At 32.5% G+C, this 25,972-nt stretch overlaps 2 protein-coding genes across 6 annotated transcripts in view; both read left to right on the top strand.

Moving 5' to 3' along the window:
• Nucleotides 1–9,644, top strand: part of LOC110102008 (ubiquitin-conjugating enzyme E2 variant 1D) — a 21,148-nt gene extending 11,504 nt beyond the window's left edge. The window contains exons 2-5 of the mRNA XM_028698812.1: nucleotides 8,498–8,637; nucleotides 8,775–8,900; nucleotides 8,981–9,107; nucleotides 9,362–9,644. Of these exons, the coding sequence (XP_028554645.1) occupies nucleotides 8,498–8,637; nucleotides 8,775–8,900; nucleotides 8,981–9,107; nucleotides 9,362–9,420 (452 nt within the window). The 3' untranslated portion in view covers nucleotides 9,421–9,644. The remainder of the gene's footprint in view (nucleotides 1–8,497; nucleotides 8,638–8,774; nucleotides 8,901–8,980; nucleotides 9,108–9,361) is intronic.
• A 7,373-nt stretch (nucleotides 9,645–17,017) lies between these two features.
• Nucleotides 17,018–25,972, top strand: part of LOC110102005 — a 38,525-nt gene continuing 29,570 nt past the window's right edge. The window contains exons 1-5 of one of the 5 annotated variants that reach the window (XR_002303764.2): nucleotides 17,018–17,318; nucleotides 17,407–17,446; nucleotides 18,598–18,775; nucleotides 18,861–19,315; nucleotides 19,850–20,113. Coding sequence is in view for 4 of the 5 variants with exons in the window: in XM_020830134.2 (XP_020685793.1) it covers nucleotides 17,161–17,318; nucleotides 17,407–17,446; nucleotides 18,598–18,775; nucleotides 18,861–19,315; nucleotides 19,850–20,113 (1,095 nt within the window). In the remaining variant the exon portion in view is untranslated. Of the gene's footprint in view, nucleotides 17,319–17,406; nucleotides 17,540–18,597; nucleotides 18,776–18,860; nucleotides 19,316–19,849; nucleotides 20,114–25,972 lie in introns of those variants that run through there. The other 4 variants (XM_020830134.2, XM_020830137.2, XM_020830135.2 and 1 more) reach the window with 4 other exon arrangements.

Below are 25,972 nucleotides of genomic sequence, written 5' to 3' on the forward strand. Positions count from 1 at the left end.
ACCCCGGAACTTAGTTCGTTAAAACTCCTTCGCTCAGATAAAAAAAGAAATCGCGCGGCGGGGAGGCCGGGGCCGAATTTTCGGAGCCCACAAACAATTACACTCAATTGCCCCTGTATATACATGAATAGGCATTCCTCTTAAAGACCATGCCTTAGTTTTCGACTTAAAAGTTTGGGTTAAGTGGAAGAGTTATTTCAACTCCTAGATTGTGTGAGAATTGTACGAGTGACCACATGGTCTATCAACATTTCAGAGTACTACCCAATTGAGCATTCCCAAGAAATTAAAAAGAAATATTGAATGTAATTTCATTGCTATGATGTTAGATGTTTTAATATTACATTAAGTTCAGGCCCTAAGATTCAAGTGGGTAAGAGTATGGTAAAGAAGTTTTAGAGAAAAGAGCGTTAGGTTTGAGTAGTTTGGGTGATATTAGTGTGACTTGTTATGGCTTTCGATGATTGGGCGTGCGAGTTGTGATTTGTCTCAACGCACATTCCTTCTAGTTGCGTTCTGTAATTAATCCTATAGGAAATCAAAATTATGTTAGTTCTTAGTTTAAAACGTGCAATATAGTTTTAAGTCTACTAAGTTTCAATATTTAGGAAAGATCATTTTCTCTAGTTGTAATTTATATGCTCCCATGCCTATCCCCCTATTTTCTTTTATTATGTAGATTTTCTCAGTTTGGTATGAACATAATTCTGTGCTTTGCTTTGTTGGTTTCTTTAGTGTTTCTAAGGACAAGTTCCCCGGTTGGAACTCTCAAGTCATTACTTTGAATTGATGAACTACATGGCTCAAGTTTTTTGTTGGCTAACTTTAGGAGAAAATCGTTCTTGGACTTCATCAAGGACATTGAGTCTATCTTAGAGGGTGCTAAGATTATTTTCTAGTCACTTGGTCCATGTTATTGAGGATGTCTTTCTTACTCAAGCTGAAGTGTGGAAAATTGTTACGTCGGCCCATCCTGGGCCGGCTGGACCGGTCCACCCTGGACCGGTCTTGGCTTATAGCCGGCGGAAGAAAGCAGGCCAGGGGGGGGGGGGGCGGAAACATCAAGGAGGGCCCACTTGATGTAAATTCAATTTTGGGAGGGAATATTTGAATGAGAAGGGTAATTAGGTAAATTGTAATCCTCCTTTCATGTTTAATTGGGAGGAATAGGGGGAAGGGAGGCTTATCTTGAATTTGAATCATTTTTGAGATCTAGGGTTTGTGTTCTTGGGCTCTAGGCTACGGCTAGAGATTTGGAGAGTTTTTCCTTCCTCTCGAATTGAAGGAAAGTTGTATCTTGCAAGTGCTTTTCATCACTTATTAAATAAAAGTGTTTGCTTTGTTTCTCTTACGTTTTCTCCTTCGTTTTCTCTCCGAATCCACTGTTTTTTGGCTGTTTTCCTGTGTGGACAGCAGTTTTCGTCCTAGATCTACTTGGTTCTTGGTGTGAAACACTCGGAAATCCAAGTGTTTCCTATCAAAAATCTCAGCCAAAAAGGCAGCTTTGGTGCTGAAAGCTTAGGAAAAAAAGAGTTTCATCTGTAATTGTTGGAGCCATGTGTGTTGAAAGCTTTGTCCTTTATTTTGTTCATCTTATCTCACGTCTTATGTTTTCTATGATGATAAATTTTGAGATTTGCATAAACTCTGCCCTACTTGGCAAAAGTTGGCTTGGAAGAATTGTCTAGTTGAGGGTCATCAAATAGATATAGGCATAATCATCGTGTTTCTTATAGAGCAATTCATGAGGCACCAAATGTAGGCTTGTACTACTGTACGAGGTTGTTCATATCCACTATTAGTACTGAACATAATTTCATCATTTAATATAATCTATGGTGAAATATTTTTGCAATTATTGGATTTGAATATAGGTGGAAAGAAACAATAATCCAATGTTTGAAAATTGGTTGATGGTTTATGATATAAAGTCAAATTATTTACATTAAAAATTGTATTAATATTTATGTTTTTTGGGGACTTCAAACTTATAAACATTCATCACAAATGTTGTATGATTGTCGTAATTTCCTAGTATTTAATTTTTTAAAAATTCATGTAGAAAACCTTCAAGGATTTAAACGTATCATCACTTTATTACATTCCTGATTTTCTACATACTTCTTGTTTATATATATTGTAGATTTAAAATTATCATAATTAGTAGCTTGTTGTGTGAATATTCTTCCAAATCTTAGATATGCTATGCAAATGTTTGTGTAAAATTTGGGATGCCTACAATTTTTTTTTAAAGATGGTTGTGAAATTGTTGTGAATTAAATATTTTTTTTTAAAAGTTGTTATCATTAATACAATTTCTTTTTGAAAAAAATCAGACAATAACTTTTTAGCAATTATTATAAATTAGCAAATCTGGTTGTATAAAGTAGATTTACCACCACAAAAATATTTTGAAAACAGCTACAAAATAGTAACCAAATGAAAGCATGACAGTGTTATAGAAGGCAAAGAAGTGAGAAAGCAGCCCCAAACATACCCTTAATAGGAAGCTCAATAAAATATTTTAGTTTATAGGTTGAAATATTACCAATTTCAAATGGACTTAACTACTGGATCAATTGGCAAATGAATTATATGCAAATTCAGTTACAATTAATGTTAGATCCCTAAAATGCATGCTCTTTGAACTAATATTATATCATATCACTAAAATTTCTATTATTTAATTTAGTTTGTTTAATTTTGAAAATTTTAATTGAGTTTCCATCTTTGTTTCATTAAGCTAAAAATTAACTTATAAATTTTATTTACTTTTGGCTCACAATTGCTTTAGGTAAACTGTACAGTTTAACAAACTCAATATAAGTACGTTATAGGCATAGATGGCTCGTTTACAACTTTATTGCATGGAGTAAAATGAGCAGTTTTAGAAGAGTGAACCACAATGGCAAAACATATATTTCCTTATATGTTTGTGGTAGTATTAATATGAAATTTATGTAGATATGTTCTCAACGTTTATAAGAAACAGGAAATGAGAGCGTCATCCAAAATTAAATATATTATCTTTAGTCTTTTGACAAGTTTTGCATAATGAAACTATTTGTGTTGCATCTCCTTTTAAAATTTGGCTGCGGAAATCCATCCTTAGTCATAGCTATTGTTTTATTTATGCCAAAATGACCCTCAACAGTATCAACATGTAATTCTAGAATGAGAACATCTAATGATGAATCAAGACTAGTTCTTTTTAAAAGATAGATATTGTAATAAAAAAAAATTCTTATTAAGCACATGCGGCTCATTATTTGAGGTGTTAATTCCTTGCAAGTAGCAAAATCTTCTTTAATATAGTCAAAATCACGCACTTTGAATTTTCATTTTATGAAAAATAATAAAAATTTACTTCATGCTTGGCAAGCTTATTTTCTATCCCATCACATGTTTTTAGTATTAAAGTATATTCTATGAATGTTCAACTAACCTAGCATTTCTATGACTTAGTATCTTTTATAAATTCATATATTTTTACGCTTCATAATTAGAATATGGGACAAACTCTTGAGTTAATAAATAATATGTCTAATACTGAAGGACTAAGGACTTGCGCAAGTACATAAAACTCACTGTTATGGTTAGAATATTCTTTTCAGCTTCATTTAAATTTTCACTAAAAAGTAATATGATGTCATTTTTAACTTAAAATCTCTCCTATACCTATACTATAAGCATCATAAGAATCCTTGAATATTTTTTAAATATGGCAATTTAAGCATAGGTGCATTTGTAGTCATTTCTTTAATTTTCTTAAAATCACCATCAACATATTTGGTCAAATGAAATATTCTATTTTAGATAGTTAATAATTAATGCCAGGTCGTTGAAGACTTTGAAGCTCATGAATATTAATAGATATTGGCCAATCATTAATTGCTTTGACCTTATTAAGATCAACAAATACTGATTTACTTGGTCCAATAAATCCCAAAGTACACATATGGTGTGACAAAACAACACTTTCGATTCATATATATATATATATTATAGTTTCTCAATTTGTAATATTGTAAGATAAATCAAATTTTCTAATTTCACCATATATCAAGATATCACCAAAATAAACAACCTATTGACACTGAAAGGTTGAATTATATGATTCATAGTTCTCATAAAAATGCTTGATGCATTAGGTTAACCCAAAGTTATAATCAACATTCATATCATTAATCTTTAGTTTTAAATCCAACTTTTCATTCATCCCCTTCTCGCATGTTCACTAATGCGTCCTCATATTAATTTTTGAAAACATTATAGCTCTGTTCATTATTTTTTATATCATTAAATCTAGGTATAATTAATCAATATTTGATGATAATCTTATTAATGATTCTATTATCTATAAATGTCCACTTACTTTCATCTTTCTTTGTATAAGCAATGCAGGAAATACACAATAATTAATATTTTATCTGATAAATATATATATATATATATATATATATATATATATTAAAAATCATACAATGCATGACTAACATCTTGAGTTATATTTATTCTCTCCTCATTATTTTCGATATCATTAAATCTTGGTATAATAAATCAATATTTAATGATTATCTATTTATGATTCTACTATCTACAAATGTCCACTAACTTTCGTCTTTCTTAGGTATAAGGAATGCAAGAAATCCACAATGATTAATATTTTCTCTAATAAATCAATGTTAAAAAAATGATTGTCATTTAAGTTAGCATTTCCCTTTGGATTTATCCTATGATATGAAAAATTTGGCAAAGATGATCCAAAAATCAAATCAATAGCGTTGAGGAAAAGCATTGGTAGATGTGAAAGACAAACATAAAGCTTTTTTTTTTATTGGAAAAGACAAACATAAAGCTGATGGTACAATGAGTAGCAACTTAGGGTATATTTGTGATAATTGTTTCACTGTTTTTTTTTAAGAAGACTGCTGCTACACTTTCATTTGGTTACTATTTTTTTTTTGTTGATTTTTTAAAATTTTTGTGCAATCAGATCTGCTAGTGTTATAGTTATAAGAAAGTTGTCTAATTTTTTTCAAAAAGAAAAATATTTATAACACCACTAGTTGCTTTACAATCTCATTTATAAAAAGCTAACACCCGCCCTAAACAAACTCTTAAAAATGCTTTATCTTATTATTCATTAGGTTTTTAGAAAAAAAAAGGAAAATTTTGTATAGCTATTTTTTTCTACTCTCTTTCTGCTTAGACTTTGAGCAAACAAATAAAAAAAAAATGCTTTTCAATACCATTTCTTTCCCTTAATTAATTTCAAACATACACAACTTTAATGATGCACAGATATATAACTACAAATTTTATTGATTCTTTGAGCTAATTGTAAAATAGTAGATTTTTAATTGTTTATGTTTTAGTTTTGCAGCTATTGTTAAGTCCAAAAATGGATTTCCTACCCATAAAGATGTTTTTTCAATGTCAACTATTGGTACATGATATACTATAATTAGATTCATTACAGGTTGCCCAACGCAAGTGTACTAGCTTTGCTTGATATTGGATCGATTTTTGTTGCCCTTGTCATTTATTCTTGCTTAGCATTTTCCTAGTCCTTTCGAGATGCTACCCATGAACCATGTTGCTAGTGAGAAGCTCGTCTTCCTTGTTAGCTATTTGAAATTTGAAATCCATGTCATGTCCTTTATGTATTGGTCCTTATAAGCGAGATTTGTGGTTGACACCTAAGATAATGTTGTATATACTCTTTTGCGTTATCTTGTGTTGATGCTTAGTACAATAGCTTGGGATTGGTGCTGCATTGCCTTCATGGAATTTTAAACATAAATGAGAAACAGATGTTTTTAACACTATTCTATCTTATTATTATTTTTCCTTCTCTTGCCTATATGTAGGCACTCATTTGCCTGTATTAGTATAACAGATAAGTAAAGATGTGTACCTTTATAATTTTCTCTCACCTTCTAACTTAGTATAATAGTGTGATTTTGATTTCCTCCTTAGACTCCTTTTTTCCCCTTTCAATCCCTCCTATACGTAGCTTGAGCTCTTCTTGCTCTTTCATTGCATGACCCTTTCGGCCTCCCTGTCCTGTGTCTTATGAATGCCTTATTAGTCATGCAATCATTGCATGTATTGTTTAGCAGGCTTACCCATGATTGCCTTTACTCGCACCACTGTCCATCATCTTCCGCATCCATCTATTCTCATCAGCGTCCTGCTTAAAGGAGCACTCTTCCTTGTTGTCTACACTCGCCAATTCCCACAAGGCATCAACCTAGCCTTTGTCGAAGGCATAGGGATAATGAGACCCAATTCATTGATATGTGACTTTCTCTATTGATGCGCTCAAGTACCATGCCCTGCTTGGTGTGGCCAAGGTCATGCTCACCGGCTTCTCCATCGCATGTGAGGTAAATGTGGGATGATCATACTTGTTGCTCATACCTATATCTCGTCATCTTCACGATGTTGAAGTCCTTGTTACTTTGCTCCGCCAAAGCCAATTTTCTGCCACACAACCCAAACACCTTTCAATCATTCATCGGATTTAAACCTTGCAATAATGTTGACATCCTCACCAAAATCAACTTTTACTCGGTTGTATTGCTCATCAAAAGATTGCTAACCTCAACGATCTACTTTGTTTTTCAATGGCAAGTATTGTTGGGGGTTTTTCCTCAGTAAATGCTCTCTATCACTACTCTCCTCAATACTCTCAATCAATTCTCTGTTACTACTCTGTTGATGTTATATATCACTACTCTCTATTCAAGGATATTTTTTTATACTTTTTTGAGATGAATCATGTTGTCAACTCTTTGCGTCTAATTCACACAACTTTAATGATTCAATCACACTATGGTCACTATTGTCACTATTGTAAACACATATACGTGAAAAGGTTGGAGTAGTTCTAGTGGAAGATAATATTAGATAGAGTTGCCTTAGATGGTTTGGTCACATAAAATGACGGCCTTCCGATGACCTGGTTAGGAAAGTAGAGGTATTAGATTTAACTTATGTTAAGAAAGGTATAAGTAGACCTAAAAATATTTGGTTAGAAAATATTAGAAATGATCTTTCTTTATTAGATTAAACGAGAATTTGACTTTCAATATAACAAGGGAGAAAAATGATTCATGTAGTCGACCACACGTAGTGGGACAAAGGCTTGATGTTATTGTTGTTGTCAATATCTTCTGTTCCACCTTAAGTTTGCTAGAATTGTTATAAAACGTGACAACCTATTTTTATATGAATATTGACTTTTTAACTTTTGAATATTTCATTTCTATTGAGGATATTCTCCTTTTATTATATTTTCATTTATTGTTCACTCTTGCTTGTATATAGGCGAGTATTTGTTTGTACTAGTATTGCAATGGTGTAAAGATGTAGACCTTTCCAAATTTCTGTCCCCCTCTAACGAACACTATAGAGAGAGAATTTATGGCAAGAGCACTATATTTTATTGGAAACAACTGTTCCCAACGTATAATCAATACAAAATAAGTTGAGGTTGAAAATTTAGTTGATGCAAAATAAATTTAGTCTTTCTCTAAGCCATTGGAACACTACATATTGGTGTTAGACCTTGCCTCAGCTGAGAACAAAGTGCAGGAATGGCATGCCTCCCCTTCTGGTTGATTTTCAAAATAGTATGGTGTGTGCATGCGAGCTCATGTCCGTGACCCCATCGTTGGCATTTTCAGTTGGACTAAAGTAAATAAGTGGAAGATTAATTTTGTGATGAGAGGCTATGAAGTTGCTTGTTGCTCATTCTCTACATTCTCTAACTTGATTTCCACTTTTGCTGCTGCAGCAGCAGCAATCCTGCTGAGCACTTTAGGCTTCGTTTGAATTTTTGGTACTTTTGTAAAAGACAATTTTAAGATTCATTGGTTCAGAAAATGGAGTTTTTTTACCGAAAAGCATACATAAAAAGCTTTCTCAAAACAGCAGAAAAATGAAACAAATGGAGTTATTGGGAACTTGATTTGACGAACGAAACAGTAAATAAGAAATGAATTTGTCATTTTAAAATGGAATAAGCAAAAAAAACTTCCGATCAAACAAAGCCTTAGTGGTTGAATTAGATAAATAGTTGGAGTTAGGCATTTAAGTAGAAAGTGGCTTTACATAGTGCACCTATCTGCCATGTGAGCCTATCTTGTTTGTTCATTTTGTATCCATCCTCCTTTAACCCAAACTGATTATTGCAAGAGTGGTTTGGCAGCTTAAGTTTTTCCAACTGTTCTCTTATGCTATGAGCCTATGATCATTTTTGGCTGAATGAATCGATCATGGTGGCAATCTCCCCTTTTTTCAGGCCATAGTAAATTTTTAGGCATTATTTTCAGTATGTGCTTTATTTCCCATGATGCCATGAAGGACTCAAAAACTTTGCATTTGTCATATATCCATTAATGTGATTTCGACTACTGTTATTTCAAAATGAGACATTTTATCATACAAACAATATAAATTTTGAAACTCTATGGCTGCTTGTTTTCAGTTCCAAGAAATTTCAGATTGCTAGAAGAGCTTGAAAGGGGGGAGAAGGGTATTGGTGATGGAACTGTGAGCTATGGAATGGATGATGCTGATGACATTTATATGCGTTCCTGGACAGGAACAATCATTGGTCCTCACAATGTATGCTTGCTTCTCTAATCTTTTAAAGTATATACAACTATGTAGTTCAATAGAAAATCTCCCTTATAAAAAGCATTGAATATTTGCATACCTAAAGGCCATTACTACTCTAATACTCTTCTTTTGGTTCTTTGCAGACTGTTCATGAGGGTCGGATATACCAGTTGAAGCTGTTTTGCGATAAAGATTATCCCGACAGTCCACCAACGGCTCGCTTCCAGACCCGTATTAACATGACTTGTGTGAACCAGGAAACTGGAGTGGTAATCGTCATTATTTCACAGAACTATGGCATCTTTAATTACATTGGTGTTATATCTATCATATATTCTAAATTTATCAGGTTGAACCAAGCTTGTTCCCAATGCTTTTGAATTGGCGAAGGGAATACACAATGGAGGACATACTGATTGGTCTGAAGAAAGAGATGTCTTCTCCGCAGAACCGAAAGCTTCATCAGCCTTTAGATGGTGAGCAATCTTCTTAGGCTGCCTTTGCAACAGCTTTTTTATTACTTTCTAAAGCAACTTTCTAGTATACAAAAATTTAGTCTAAAAGATTTTTTACTAAAAACTGCTTTAAAAAGCAGTAAGAAAGCCGTCCCAAACAAAGCCTTAATCCTTAAGCAAACTTTCAAGCATTCAAAGATTTGATATAGTTTGAGCTCTTTGGTGACCGGATGAAAGAAAGATTAGTTATGCTTGCAAAATGATTTAATTTGCAGGCAATGATGATCAGAGAGTGGAGCAAAAAGGCTTAGTTTTAAGGTGTGCTATTCTCTAAGCTGGAGGGTCTAACTCGGCACTGTATATTCATATATGTATGTTACCGGAATTTATGCTTTAGAATTAGATGGGATTATTTGCAAGCTTACGTTTAATCATAGGGTTATCTGACTTTTGGAACTGGACTCTAAACTTCAAATAATGTATGAAATTATTGGCAAGTTATGTGAAGCTTTTGTGCATGAAGTATAATGAGGCCTCGTTTGAGACGGCTTAATTTCGTCTTTTCAGTTTCAAAAAGGTAATTATTTTTTTTTTACTGTTGTTTGCATGTCATTTTTGTAGTATTTTTGTACTGTAAAAGCTTTCTGTATTAATTTTTTCCGTTAGAAAAAATTCCGTTCTCTCAAACAATAGTTTTAAAATTATCTTTTAGGAAAGGCACAGAATAACCAAATGAAACCTGAGTGGTGTTATGCTTTCTACTTAGCATGTTATAGCATGCGTGGTTATTTCATTTTGGCCATACAGTTCACTTTTGTGATTTATCTGAACCCATAGTATTTTATCAGTGTAAAGCTTCTGTGGATTCAATATCAAATCACTAAAATAAAATAAATGACTGGGACTTGATAACTGTGCATAGGCAATTATAATGATAACTGGAGAGGATTTATGTGAAAAAAAAAAAGGAATGTTGATAATTGGAGAGGATTTATGTGGGAAAAAAAATGAACTTTTAGGACAATATCTGGTTATTAGGTTGTTGCCAACTATAGAAATGTCACTGATAGCTTTTGAATTAATGTCTGTGCATGAAAAAAACAATCAGAATAACAAGAAGATTATTGACTAAAATGGCATGAATACAAAATACCATACGAGCAAAGATTTAGACTTTGTTTAGGACGGCTTTTATAATGCTGCTTAGAGCGGGTTTTTAATACAAAATAAAAAATTTTGTATTAAAAAGCTCTTCTAATAAGCAGTAAAAAAGTTGTCTCAAATAAAGCCTTAGGATATGCTTGGAAAGCAAAACGTTACTTTTTTTAAAGTTAGCTTAGAAAGCAGTTTTTTTGGCATAAAAATTATTTGAAAATAATGAAAAAAGAATAATTAAATAAAAATTGTAGAATAGTAAGAGAGTTATCCAAAGTAAGCCTTACTTCTAAGGATGCTAGCATTTGCCATTGTGCAAATATGCTTTTTTTTTTTTTTTTTCTGAATATTCCAAAGTAAGGTCAACAAAAAGAAAGTAGGAGCAAATACTTGGTGCTTTTTTGCTATAATATCAGCAACAGATTTTAAAATCTAAAGTCATTTTCATTGTGCCTATCAGTTTACTTGATAAAGATTTTGAGTTGAAATTTAGAAATTTTTTAAAGATGTTTAATAGAATGTTTTCAAATCTCACTGAAATAATCAGTGGGCATAACACCTTTAAGCATTTCAACCAACTAAAACATGAGAAGGGGCACAACAAAAAGGAGGAAGCTGCACACAAAAATATAGGAATGCGTAATTCTTAAAGCTTCATTTGGGACAGTTTTTTTATTACTTTTTAAAGTAGTTTTTTAATATAAAAATTAAATTTTTTGTACTAGAAAGTTGATTTTAAAAAACAATAAGAAAGTTGTCCCAAATAAAGCCTAAGTTTATGTTAGGAGATCCTACCATGAACGCTCCAAATAATATTACAATATCATAACCATGTAAAAATCACATCAAATTATGTTGATTGTTTTGTTATAAATTGGAGTATGCATGTTGACTACAAGATCTCAATAAGGCTCATCCCAAGAAAAGCTTTCTCTCCTATGCATCAACTACCTTATTAATGTCACCTCGACATTCAATGCTTCGCTTCATAATTGGGAACTTTAAGTACATTAAAGTTAAGATTAACACATATGAAGAGGCAACATCCTTTTGCTTTTATAAAGATCAACAATTCTATAAAGATATGAAAAATCTGTACTATATAATATCAACTCATAAAATAAGGATTTAAAAGGATCTTTTTGGTTTAACCATAGAATTGTATGTAGTTGATATGATGGTAAAGAGATTTGATATTTCTCAATGTATTCAAGACATAGAATCATGCATCTACCCCCTTTATCAATATAATATACAACTTATTCAAACAAATGTGATTTGTGGGTTACTTCAAGAAAGTTTATCTTATTTTCTTGCTATATATAAAAATAATTGCCCAAACAAGATAAAGATGAACTAGGACATGAAACACTATTTAATAATAAGGATGATATATGTTTAAATGGATAGATAGTTGTTTATGTTGTCTTATTTTCTTGTTATTTATAGAGATAATTATCTTCATTTCTTCAATATATATAATAAGATATAAAAACACTAGCCCTAGATGATTGATGAGTGGGAGTATACCTTTAAGAAGCTTAAGGCATACTTGGCCTCAAATCCTCTATTATTTTAGCATTTTTCAAGATGAACTTTATACATATAACTTTTTATCTCTCCTTAAGCATTGAAAATTCTCAAGGAAAATTTGCTTCTTTGATTCACTCATAGGGTGGACCCGACATAGATCCATAGAGGCCAATTTTCTTCACCTACTTTATCTCTACACAAGCTGGGCATAGCCAGGGTGACCAAACATACAATTATCATACCTTGTTACACTAGTAGAATTTAGATGGATTCCAATTTTTCTCCCTTTGAGTATAGCATAGTTGGGGTAAACCAAAAACTATTTCCAGCCATCTTAGATCCCTAGTGAATTGTTATTTTCTTCTTGGCTATGATAAGGTTTCCCTTGTTCCCTCACAAATAGACACTCATTTATCCATGATATATATATGTCTATTAATCAAGGTTATTATGGGTGAACACTATTTATAGAAAATATCATATTGAATTTTCATTATAGTCCTTTTTTTTATTCGTCATCTACATAGGATGACGTTATCTCAAGTTTATTAGAAATAACCATTCACTTTAGCATAGTTTCCCACACATTGAATGCAACATGAGTAGTTATAACTAACATCCACTAGTTCCCCTTGTGAATCATATACTTATTAGGAAAAATAAAACATGTACAAATTATCTTATTTCCTTAATGTAGACCAAATTCATGTATATCTTTCATTTATGGGTGTCATGTATTTGGCACCTTATTTATATCTAAACTTGATATGATAATCAAAACCAAAACCTTCGAGCATATCTTCTTATAGGGTTCATATTTGAGTCTTCTCAGGAAGCCTCCTGCCAAAGGCAATCCATGGGCATGATGATTTTCCTTTTTTTATGTGGTCTAGTAATTAAATAGTATGAGTGATTCCTTGAATCAGATAAAAAGATGAGAGATCACACACATTGTATCCTCCATAATATAATTTTTTTTTATCAAACATAGTCTAGGTTAATAAAACATGTGTTAGGCTCACCTCAAATCCCCAATGGATTCTTTGTATCTTTGTTCAATGTTGCATATAATTAACTCATCTTAGGCCATGAAGCCTTTCCATCTTTCAAGTTTAGTTGTTGGTAGGTTGAATGCAAATTGATGCATTTTCTTTTGCTCATTTCCCTTATAGAGCCAAGGTTTCCTACATACCTAGGTGTATATCTCATATTCAAATTCTTTTATAAGGCTTCCTACTTAAGAAAACCTATGGATGTGGTTATTTATCAAGTTGTATGTGGCTTAATGATCTTACGAGCACGGGAAGCCCTAAATTGAGAGATCACACTAATTAGACTCATTCAAGGGACTTACGCACACCATGTGAAGTGTCATTTCCTTTCCCAAATTACTTATCCTAATCGAATTAAGATTTATGAAACCAAACTTTCATTAAGCTTAATAATGGAACAACTACAACCAATAGTGGATCACCATCAGTTGCCTAGATTCACATAAGGTATATTGGAAGGTTGTATAATATGAGGTTCCAACTTACCATTAGAGAGATAGAGTCTAATTCTCCTAACATGAGCTTTTATTCTTTTAGCTTCAATGAGATTCACTCAATAAAAGGTCATCCCATGTCAATAAAGGAAGAAATTCCTCTAATTCATAGTTTAATTTTTAACTCATACTTCCTTGACTCTTAAAGGTTCATCCTACCTTTGGTCAAGCTCGCCTCATAGAAAGACATCTCCTGCTGATTGAGAAAGAAAGTCCACACCTCTTGAATAAGTTATCAATGTTTATATTCTTGACTCTTATAGCTTTTTCACATAGTTTATCTAATAAAAAATACTCTCATAATTGAATACCCTAGTTTTAGGATTTACCTTGATTATAATTGTTGCCCTCTAATTATATTATGGAGCACTAGTATCAAACTAAATCCTCTAGCTTTAAAATTCACCTAGTTATGATCATTATACCTTTATAGGACCCTCCTTTATTATCACAACTTGCTAAGTAGATCTAAATACAAACCTTAAACTAATTGCATCTAATAGTGGTTTAGCCATTCTTATAAGTTGATTTAAGCCCATAGCTTGGCCTTATTTTTCACTTAAGAAATCATGGCCCTCCTTAAGGATCGCAAAGTTTATAATCGACCCTCCCCTCGATGAGTTCTTTTTGATGCAAGATTTCTTGTGATTAATAAAAGATATCCACCTAGAGTTATCCTAAGTTGACTATTGCAACATAAGTTATGATAGTAAAATTGGTGTGACCCCTCGACCTCTTAGCGTTGTTCAATCAGTTTCCCAAGAACCCTACTCTTCATGACGTCCTCTTTGCAAACTGTATTGAGAACCATATTAAGAAACTCATTTCTCAATAACTCATATCTAGAGAATTTGCCTCTTATCAATAATATGTTTTGATTGGTCATTGGTTGACACTCTTTCTTCTTAAGAACATGCACCTATTGGCAACTTCTTCTATCATTATTGAATGCCTATTTTTATCAACTTTAGTTACATCTTCCCTTCTTTTGGGCATCATATTTTCTCAATGACTAATTAAATAGCTCACCTCTCCTTAGCATCTTATTGTTGCCCTTTCCTCACGAGGCCAAACTTCTTTGCGACACCTCTTGAGATAATGACTTTTAATGACTTTATGGGACTTCGTTTATCATATTTTATAGTTAACTGCTTACTGTAATTTTGCTTCCTTATGGATTATCCTTCTTCAATAACTTTTTTTTAATATATAATATATAAATTAGGTATTTCAATAAACCTAAGGATACATCATGCCTTCTTGGAATTTAAATATTCACAGTTGAATTATCTTGCCAGGGTTCCCTTTTGTGTTGAGTGGCTTCATGTCTTATAACCCTAATTGGATTATAAGGGATCGACCATCTCTCACTAAATTTTATGCCTAACACATGATAGTTTGGTGCCAACATGTTAGGCGTCGTCACATCGAGCTTTTCAAATATTTAAATTGGAGCATGCTCGACACAAATTCTTCTTCTATTTTGGTTGGGACAACCTAAGTTTGCCAAAGAGAGAAGATTTTCCTGTAGTGGATGGATCTTTTGATCACTTAGACTTAAGGTTGTAAATGACTGGATATGAGCTCAATTCACCTCTAGCTTGAGTTTGATTTTGATTAATTAACTGAGTTTGAGCTTTAGCTCAAGCTTAATTCTAGGAGTTTGAGTTAACAAACAAGCCAGTTAGTTTATTATGAAAAAAAAAAAAATTATAGTTCATGCAATTAATATAATTAATTTATAAAAAAAGAGAAATTAGAATATATATAATAAAAATCAATTGATACAAGAAAGTGATACATAATTTTTAAATATTCTTAATGAATTTATACTTTAAATCCTGATTTAATATATGTTAAATTCATTTTACATTAATAATTTTTAAATGAGCAACTCACCCTTTAATGAGCTGAGTTAAGGTTGGCTTAAATTTGGCTCATTAGCTAATCAAACTCATCTGATATGTCATTTCTTGAGTCAAGCTCTAGCATACATCCTCTAGTTGCTCTTCTTTTCTTCATTCACTAGAGCCTTTATAATTCTACTTTAAAACTTTGTCTCCTTCTTTCCTCATTTTTTTAGCTCCATTTCCCATGGCCGCAGTGTAGACTTAAAACTTTGGCATTTAGATGTTTTCAAAATTAACGCTATAATTATAACATTCTCACACTTTCCTTTATTTCTTCTCAGGCATGCTTTTCTAATTCTTTCCCATATTATCATTGAATCATCCACTAAATAGAGTTCCTTTGTCATCCCATGATGGCCGAGAGGATCAACCACCCTTGTATTGGCCCAAATTTATGAGGAGAGAACCATTACATAATAGTAGCCACTTGTTCTCAACAACATCTTGTCACTTAGTGTTACATCATCATCCATCCACCCATAGCACTCACTGATGCTACATGAATGTTATTTCACTCATATTACTTATGGTGTCAATGATCAAATGTGTCAAAACTCTTACTTCATCAAATCACTAACTCCTCAACTCTTGCGAAATGATTTCAGAGCCTTTTGATAAAGCCTCATGTACGATCGTGTGCTACAACTTGTTGCATAATGCTGCTCAATTTATTGGGGAAAAAAAAAATTCTTGATCCAACTTACAATCTCACAAGTCTTATGGTGCTATTTTTATTAAACTTAAATGTTGTCTTCCCCTTTATTTCATTTTTTTACATAGAATATATATTACATTGTTATTACTAATTAATAAATACTTGGAGATTCATTTAAAAATAATTTATTGAAAATCGTAGTACTAAGTAGATAAAATATTCTTCATCCATATGCCATATTTGTTCTTTGTAGATTTTATGGTGCAATGTGTTGAGTGTAAAACCCTTAATAGTGTTAAGAAAAAAGCTTGGATGGGTGCAATTTTATGGTTATTAATATTCACTTCCTCCACTCCATCACTTGCTCTTTTTTTTGTAAAAATAATTGTATATTTATTTATTTTCTAATGTACTTTCCATTATGCTATGTGATTCTAGACATTCTATAAGCTCATAGAGTAAAATCTATGTAATGCTTCAAATAAATAAATTTACAAAACTATATAAATAATACTATTGATTAGTGTAAGTTATAAATTTTGATGTTTTCTATAAGATTATTTTAAGTACATGTATTATATTTCACTTTAAAATAGTTTCAATAAAAACAGAAGATCTAATTACAACTTATTTAAAGAATTATAAGAAAATAATATATGCCTATTTTTAGCTTTCTTTAAATTATTTAATTAAAATATGATCATTCATCTAACATTACTTTTTCATTAATATATAAAAACATTAATAAAATGCATATGACAATAATCAAATAGATTGATGTATTATCTTTTACTATATATGTTGATATTATGTTTAGATTTTCCATTCTCTTATATTTCATAATTCTAAATCTCTTAATTAACTTACTCTTCAAACATAATTAGTATTATATACTATTTAATACTAATTTTAGTAATTTATCAATCAAATAATACTTTAATTTTATTTTTATTAGAAATTTAATTTGAAAATTCTCAAATTTAAAATAAATTTATTTAAAAAGCAAAATTAATGGAATTAAAATATTTAAATAATAGTTATTTAAAATAATCATTTATGTAATCTTTATAAATTTAAAAAATATATATTGAAAATATTAGACACGTGCATTTTTACTGGTTGTTACGAAAATTACGGAGGGGCATCTTTGGAGTCCGCCGCGCCACCGTGCCAAACGCCATTTAGCTTTTTCGGCTTTTCGATTATCTCCGTTGCACCCTTCTCTGCCGTGAATGCCCCAAAACTACCGTCACGTTCTCCAATGCCCTAACCGCCATGAATTTTCAAAATGCCTCCGGCGAGCCAACAAGCGCATTGGGATTCGGCGAGAAGGCCGTCATAAAACTCGAACGCGAGGCAAGGTCGGGTGATCTCGACCTATTGCCGCTGTCGGAGAGGAGGAGGATGCTCATCTATCCTGATATGCCCTCGAAGTGCGCTTTCCTTTCGCTTATTCATCTCTTACTTTCTCACTTTACTCAAATCGTGCTGCTCAATTTTTGGTATTTTGTTCGGTTTTAGGGGTCTGAACGTAAAGCGAGTCATCCCAGACTTCAGGAAGGTATATTTCGAAGCTAAAACAAACCACTTCATTTCATAACTATGGATGGACCGCCAAGTGTTGCAGGCTTGCAGCTTTTGTAATTTTTACCCGGTAATCGATTTTCTGCGGTTTTGAGATGTAATGGTTGTTGAGCTAAGATATGGTATTTGTAGGGGGCAGTTTGGTATTATACCATTTCTTGATCAAGTCTTTAAATACAAGCTAAAGATTTGACCATGTTTTAGCTTAAATCTTGCGGAACTGTTTTTTTTTTTTTTCTCTTTAAATCTTACAGTTTTGTAATATCCCATTTTCTTCCGTTTCTTCCTATAAATCTCGAGTTCCTTAGATCCCACCCGTCCCTTTATATCTTCTCCGTGGATTTCTCTCTTGCAATGTTCCTTCTCTCTCACAATCCGACACTCCAACTCACAGTAGCTCGTGATCTTCCTCCTCTCTTACGATATTCCTTCAGCCTCAAATGCTCACAACAACTCAAAAGCAAGCCATTTCTTCATCCTTAATTCATGATTTCACCAGACATCTTTTTTTTTTTAGTTCTATAGGATAAGTGTGATATGCTAGTGTCCATTAATGCTAGAAATCATTTTCTACCAATTTTGATAATCTCGTTGTATTTGTTTCATATACTAAAAAGTTAGGTATGGTTAAAAATTCATTCTAGTTGATTAATATTTTGTTCTTATATTTTAAATATGTTTTTTCTTCTAGAATTTTGTTCATTCCTCTCCTTACCTATTTGCACTGTACTATTGGTGAATATCAATCTTCTTTAGGTCTATAATTCGGATATGAATATCTGCTTTTTATCCACCAATCAAAAAGTCTTTTTTTTTTTTTCATTTTCACTAGCTTCCTTTCCCTTTTGCACATTTCAGTGCATCTCCACTATTTATTAGCGTCCTTTTTTTAAGCTGAGATATGAAATATCTTTCGTCCTAAAGGTTAATTGACGTGTGATTTTTGTAATGGACCTTTTGAAGATTCAAATCCACCGCACTTTTATATCTGCATTTTCCAAGAATTTGTAGAATTTTACTATGCTGTTGTATTCTTAAGAAGTTGAACTACTGAAGAGGCCAACACGCATCTGCAGTTTATATTGCTCATTTTTAATTTTTGTAATGTATGATTGTCTTCCTATATAGGAGTGGCCAAGCTTGCCTAAAGGAGTCAAATTTGATCCATCAGATGAAGAGCTTCTCTGGCACTTGCTTGCAGAAATGGGAAAAGGAGTGGCTAAACGACATCCTTTTATTAATGAATTTATCTTTTCACTTGATGAAGATGCTGGGTTGGGCCATGTTCTTCCTCAATTTCTACCAGGTAATTTGCTAAAAGCATCTTTTTTTTTTCATTTTTTATATGGCCACATTTATTACAAAATTTTGCTGATGGTTGCCATCATTAGGTGTTAAACAGGATGGAAGCGCGTCATATTTTTTCCATAGAAAAATTGAGATGCACCGCAGTAGGAACTTCAAAAGACAGAAGAAACAGGACAACTCTGTTGAGATCTGCTGGAATAGCATTGGCAAATCGAACCTGGTGTGTGTAGATGGTATTCACCAAGGGTCTAAGGAAGTATTGTCTCTCTATATGAACACAGTGACTGGTGGGAACCCATTGAAAACGCCTTGGTTGATGCACCAGTACTGCATTGGCATAAATGAAACTGAGGAAGACTTGGTTGTTTCCAAAATTTTCTATGAGATAAGTTCTAACCAGGACATTCAAGATTCACGAACAGATTCTGTGCATGGTTTAGTTGCAGCAGTGGTTGGTGTAGCTGATTCTCTGCAAGTGGCACCTGAATTTCATGAGAGGTTACATGCTGACTCTGTTTCTGCGGATGCATCATCTCAGGTTTTTTCCACACTTGTACCTGCTGAGCTAGCTATAGAGGAACTTTTTCAGAAGTTTTCCTGCATGAAGGCCTCTGATTTGCATCTGAATTTGTATTCATTAGTGCACAACATAATTGTAGCTTTGCAGAAGTAATCTTTTGATTGTTTAGACAATAGTACCCAAAAATGTTTATTTGTCATTTGCATCCTCTAGTCATTTCTCAACGTAGCTGTGTTTTCTATCTCTCGTTTCACTCTAGTGTAACGAATATGGAAAAAAAGTATCTACTTGATGTTTTTCTCAGGCAAACTTATTGTGGACTCCTCTATTGTTACAGTGCGCAACATAATTTTAGCTTTGCAGAAGTAATCTTTTGATTGTTTATACAATAGTTCCCCGAAAAGTTTATTTGTAATTTGCACCCTCTAGCCATTTCTCAACATAGCTGTGTTTTCTATTTCTCGTTTCACTCTACTGTAACGAATATGGAAAAAAGTGTGTACATGATGTTTTTCTCTGGCGAACTTATTGTGGACTTCTCTATTGTTACAGGCAGTGGAACTCGGCATAGGTGGTGAAACAAATATTAAGGTTGTGGATTATTTAAAATCAGCTAGCTGTCAAAAACCTCCTATTAAATATCTTGAGAAGGCAAAAACCAATCTTGACAAGAATTCTGACGGTACTCTAGCAACTGATGAGCTCGCACTGTTGGAGTCCGCCTGTGAGACAGCTGCAGAAATCAGCATTTTTTGTACAAGTGCAAAATCTGAAATCAGAGATGAGGACCAGGAGTGTGTGGTTGAGAAAAGAGCTGTGAGTTGTTTTGATTCTTAACATTACTCTTTGTTCATGTCTTCTACAATCTTATTGCATACTTTTGTTTATATTGAGATTAATATGCATAGGAAGCCAAGGTATTCTGAATGGGGCTGCCTAACATTCCTAATTCTTATTTTGGTATAAAATGTATGGATATCTAAATATGTGCATGCATATCAAGGTGCGAACATTTATTTTATTGGTTTTTGTGCTCACGCTAAGTTAGACGGGCTTTGCTCTCGTTATTATGCATATATTAAATGTGTGCAGATTTGGATATGCTTTGCCATCTCTGTATTTCTCGCCTTATTCCACATTCACACATCTACTGATGCATATTTGTGGTTGAGGATGACTGTCTGTTAAATTTTTTTAGTGAAGATGGAACAGTATACTGTGGCATAGTTGCCATAAGTGCAATTCACGAGATAGACTTGAATCTGAAGAAGATAATGTTGAAAGAAAAGAAGGTTAGGATCAGGAGAACAAAGCTTTGATAGGGCGAGAGGGGAGAATAACTAGGTTTGGTGACATGGCTGAGGCTCGCTCAACAAGTTTGCGGACAAAGGCTCCCATCGCTCTAAATTTTATGATCAAATTTGTTGTTAGGCGCCTCTTTGCCTCAAAAGGTGTGTTGGGGACAAACTTGCAAATATTTGGTGCATGTGCGTAGCTTTAAATTTGTTACTCCTAACTGCACTAACTTTGCTTGACAGTGTGTTATTGCAGCCAAGGCTGCTAGCGATGGTGTAGATCGTAATATATGGAAGGTCCATTGTTATTATTATTTTTTAGTTGGATAAGTTTACCACCAACATGATGAATTAAGCTTGGTGAGTTATAGTGAACATATATGATTTGTATGAACTACTTCATTTGAATGTTAAATTATGTTGTTGATTGACTTCTTATGATGTCCATGATTTCTTATCATGAAATTAAAATAGGATAAGAATTTAGAATATAGGTACTTTTACGAGCAAATTGATTAAATTAATAGATATTATAATTCATAGGAAGATAAATATTCTATGTATTCAAGAAACTAATGGGTTGGAGAAAAAGCTAAAGAGATTGATAGTTTAGGATTTAAACTTTGATATTCAAGTAGGAGTCTTCTTAGAAATGGTGTAGGTGTGATCATAATTTAAAGTTTGAAGGGTAATATTGCAGAAATTAATAGAATTAGAGATATAATTAAAGTTTTAAAGATTGTTTTTTATGTTAAGATTATTAATGCAATATGTGTTTATATTCTTCAAATAAGTTTGGATGCATATTATTATTATTATTATTATTATTATTATTATTTTGGAGTGACTTAGAAGAATTAATATAAATGATACATCTTGAAGAAAGAGTTTTTATTGGATGAGATTTAAATGGACATGTTGATAGAGTGGTAAAAGATTTTAAAAATATTTATAACGGCTATGAGTTTGAAGTGACTAATGAAGGCGGTATGACTATATTAATTTTTGTTCTAGCTTATGATTTCGTAATTTCTAATACTTAATTTAAGAAAAGAGAAAAACATCTCATCACTTATAATAATGTCGATAATAAAACTTAGATTGATTTTCTTATAAGAAAAATATCATTTAGATTGTAAAAACTATTAAATCATACTGAGTGAAATTTTATGTACTTAGCATTGCTTATTATTTTTTGATTTAAATCCGAAGAGGTGGAAAATGAAAATAAAATAAAATATAGCTCTAAGATTAGATGAGATAATGAAAACATTTTGAGAGTAAGATTCAAGATTATAAGATTTGGTTGTTTATGAGAAAGGTAATGTTTCGTGGGGAAAAAATAGCTAGTGATATTAGAAATATTATAAAATATGTACTTTGAGAATCAAAATGAGAAGTTCATAGTAAAAATAGTTGGTGATAGAATCAAAATTTGTAAGAAAACATAAAAAATAAAATATTTTGTTATAAAATTTGTTTTAGATGTCGAAGCTTGAAAAATTAGAAATGATATAGAGAGACTTGTAGGATTCTAAGAAAACAATATGTAATGATAAAATTCAGCTTTTAATAATTCATATAATAGATTAGATACAAAAGATGTATGTATAAGTTAGCCAAGCAAAGAGATAAAAGAAGTAAATATTTAGTTTAAGTGAAGTATATTAAGGATAAATATAAAAAAAAATTATTATTTTTAAAAGAGGACATTCAACATATATGGATGAGATATTTCAACAAACTTTTTAATAATGATTTTGAGTGATACAATTAACTTTAATGACCTTGACACCCTAAATGAAAATTGAGATTTTTGTTTATTTAGTAGTAAAATTGTAAGTTGTAGAGTCTTTAAAGAAAATGATGTGTGGAAAAGTAGTTGGACTAGATGATATTACAACATAAGTGTGGAAATGTTTAGGAGATCAAGAATTTTTTTGGCATACTAATATTTTCAATATTTTTTTGAAGACTAAAAACATGTCAGATGCATGAAACAGTGTTGATTTTTATTTTTTAGAATAAATCTGATACACAAGAGTGTGCGAATTATATAGGAATAAAGTAACATACATTAAAATTATGGGAGAAAGTAATTGAACATAAGTTACGGCATGATGCTAATGTTTCTCAAATCTAGTTCAAATTCATATCAGGTAGGTTTGCTATGGAAGCTATACTTTTTTTAGAGGTTTGATGGAGAACTATAGAGAGAGTAAGAAGGATCTACATATGATATTTGATTTAGAGAAAACATACGATAAAGTTCCAAGAGAAGTGATCTGGAGAGTTCTAGAAATGAAAAGTGTTAATAATGCTTCTATTCAAGTTATTAAGGATATGCATACAATAACTGTTACTTGTGTTCAAATACAAGGTGGTTTGACCAACTATTTTACTATTTCAGCTGGATTACATCAAGGATCAGTTTTAAATCAATTTATTTTTTCTTTAGTCATGGATGTTCTCACTTCCTAGACATTTGTACCTTGGTGTATGCTTTTTGCTGATGATATTCTTCTTATTGATAAGACTAGAGGAGTTGATGAAAAGCTTGAATTATTGAGTTCAACCTTAGAGTCTAAAGATTTTCGTTTGAGTAGATCTAAAATTGAATACATGTAGTATTTAGTAGTAATAGATCTAGTGGAGGGATTATGACATTGGATGATCAAGTCATTAAAAAAGATTGCGCTTTTTTGGTATCTTGGGTATTTTATTGGAAGCGATAATTCAAACTGATAGTGAGATAGATGGGGATATTATTAGCAGAATTCAAGTTGGATGATTTAAGTGAAGGAATGCATGGGGCCTATTATGCGAGAGAAAAGTACCCCACAAGCTTAAGGAAAAATTTTATTAGAATAGTGAAACCTGCAATGCTTTATGGCGCAGAATGTTGGCCATTAATAGAGAAGCATAAAATTAAGTGTTGCAGGTATGATGATGCCTCAGTGGTTGAGTGGCTTCACAGTTAGGGACAAAATGCGAAACAAGTATATATGTGAAAGGGTTGGAGTATCTTGATAGATAAGATTAGATACATTTTAGATGATTTGGTAATATAAAGCGTTGGCCTTCTGATGAACCTGTTAGGATAGTAGATGTATTAGATTTGACATATGTTAAGAAAGGTAGAGGTAGACCTAAAATGACTTGGTTATAAAGTGTTAAAAATGACATGTTTTATTAGATTTAAATGAGAATTTGACTCTTGATAGAATACAATGGAGAAAAATGATTCATGTAGTCAACCCCACGAGTGGGATATAGGGTCATTGTTGTTGTATTGACTTCCTAGGTTGCTTGCATTTCTTTCTTTTTTTTACTATTATTGGAATTGCCTTTAATTGCATAAATCCCCCCCCCCCCCCCCCCCAAACAAAGCCTTTAATTTATATTTTGTCAGCCAAAATGTGAAGCGTAAGAATTGTCATCATGCATAAGAATCAAACGACAATGCTTTATTCTTCCGCACTAAATTTTATTTGTTTTCATTTCTAAAACTTGAATCACTTGATCTCGTGACTCTTCCAAAAGTCTCCTACAACTCCTAAGCACAGCATACTCCAAGCAGCGTTCATCAGACTTTGTAACTCACGATTGGTTCATTCTTTTCATTTGAATAGGAGACCTCAAATCTATGAAATTTAATTGCCCTTATTTCTTTGAAACTGATATTTAATATATGTTTCGGTGGTGGTATTGTGGCTAATAATAATTTGTGAAACAGATATCTTACTATCTTATTCATCATCTAAGAGTATATAGGTGTAGCACATGATAATATTAAGATGAATGTTTGGCCAAACTTGGAAGGATAGATTAAAAAATGATTTGAAGGATAGTTGAAATAACACATTAAATGGAAAGATGAGAGAATTGATGTAAACTATAATAAGAAGAAGAATAAATATTACTTGTTTACAAAAAACTATATGAAAATAATAAAAATTCATGGATATGATAGATTGTTATAAGGTTATGTCTGTTAAAGGTTAACTATAAGAATGAGATTGGGCTAGCAAAAGATAAAATTGTTGGGGCTAATATAATTAGTGATAAGACTTCTATTAAGACAATTATTGATGATAAAATCATAAATGTGGCAAATGTAGGGGTGTCAATATTTGACCCGACCTGGACGGGTCAAACCATTTTCCATACGGGTATGGTTCGGGCTCCAGATTCCAACCCGTTTATAAAACCGAGTCGGTATCGAGTTGACCTGGAAACCCTTGATCAACCCGGAATGACTTGGACTCCGCACTCTGTAGCCCGATCCCGCGCTCGCGAGTTCGATCCAGCGTTCAGACTCCGCCCTCTAGCGTTCGGACTCCGTAATACCGCGTCCGCACTCGCATGACTCTATCCAATCCGATCATGCGTTCACATTGTTTGTTCAGCATTCGCACCGTCCATTTAGACTTCGGCGTTCGAAGCTCGATCTAGTTTGATCTCGCTGATTGCTTCTCATGTCCGGTCGTCTTAACTCTTCCCTTCGCAATTCGCACAGGTGATCCCCACAACTGTGAGCGTCGATCCCGCGAGCCCTCTGGCTTTGCTATCCTCACGAACAACACAGTGTCAGAGAGGCGGACCCGCTCTCTGCACACACGCACCAATGTAGCCCAGTTTACGAGTCGGGTCAGGTCAACCCGATAACCCGTAAGGGTCGGGTCCGGGTCCGAATTTCTGACCCGTTTACAAAATTGAGCTGGGTTTGGGTCAACCTGCTTGGACTCGGGGCAATTTCAGGTTTGATCCAAACCTGACCTGAAAACCGATTTTGACACCTCTAGGTAAATGCTTATGCTTCTAAAGTTGGATTGAAGATAATTTTAAAAAAGGAAGAAATTGTCAAATTGATGAACTACTACAACTTATACTTGTTGAAGAAAGGATGGTTATTGGAGATTATTTAAATTGCATATAGGTTCTGCTAGGATGGGTTGTGGTATAGTTCATTGTAGTTATAAAATAGGAGATAAAAAATCAATAGAAGTTATGGTTGATTCTACAGTAGCTTATGATCTTGTAATAATAAGCAGTTTCTTTAAAAAAGTAGAAGACTATTACTTACAAAAGTGGAGTCACAAAATCACAAATAGATATCTTCTCACTTGGAATAAAAGAAAAAAAATCTTCTTGCAAAAATTATAAGGTTGCTTGTGAAATTTTGACCACATTACATAGGATAGAAATTATGAATATATATACATTAAGAGTGTTAAAAACATAAAAAAATTATAGTTTTAGGATAAGTTGATGTAATTTGAATGCTGAGATATTGCTAATTTCTTAGGATTGGCTACTAAAAAGTAATTATTATTCTTTAGTTAAGCCAACCTTGATGAGGTAGGATACAATGATTAGT

This window comes from Dendrobium catenatum, unplaced genomic scaffold, assembly GCF_001605985.2.
Source record: "Dendrobium catenatum unplaced genomic scaffold, ASM160598v2 fragScaff_scaffold_1148, whole genome shotgun sequence".
In the NCBI taxonomy this organism is placed as follows: domain Eukaryota; kingdom Viridiplantae; phylum Streptophyta; class Magnoliopsida; order Asparagales; family Orchidaceae; genus Dendrobium; species Dendrobium catenatum.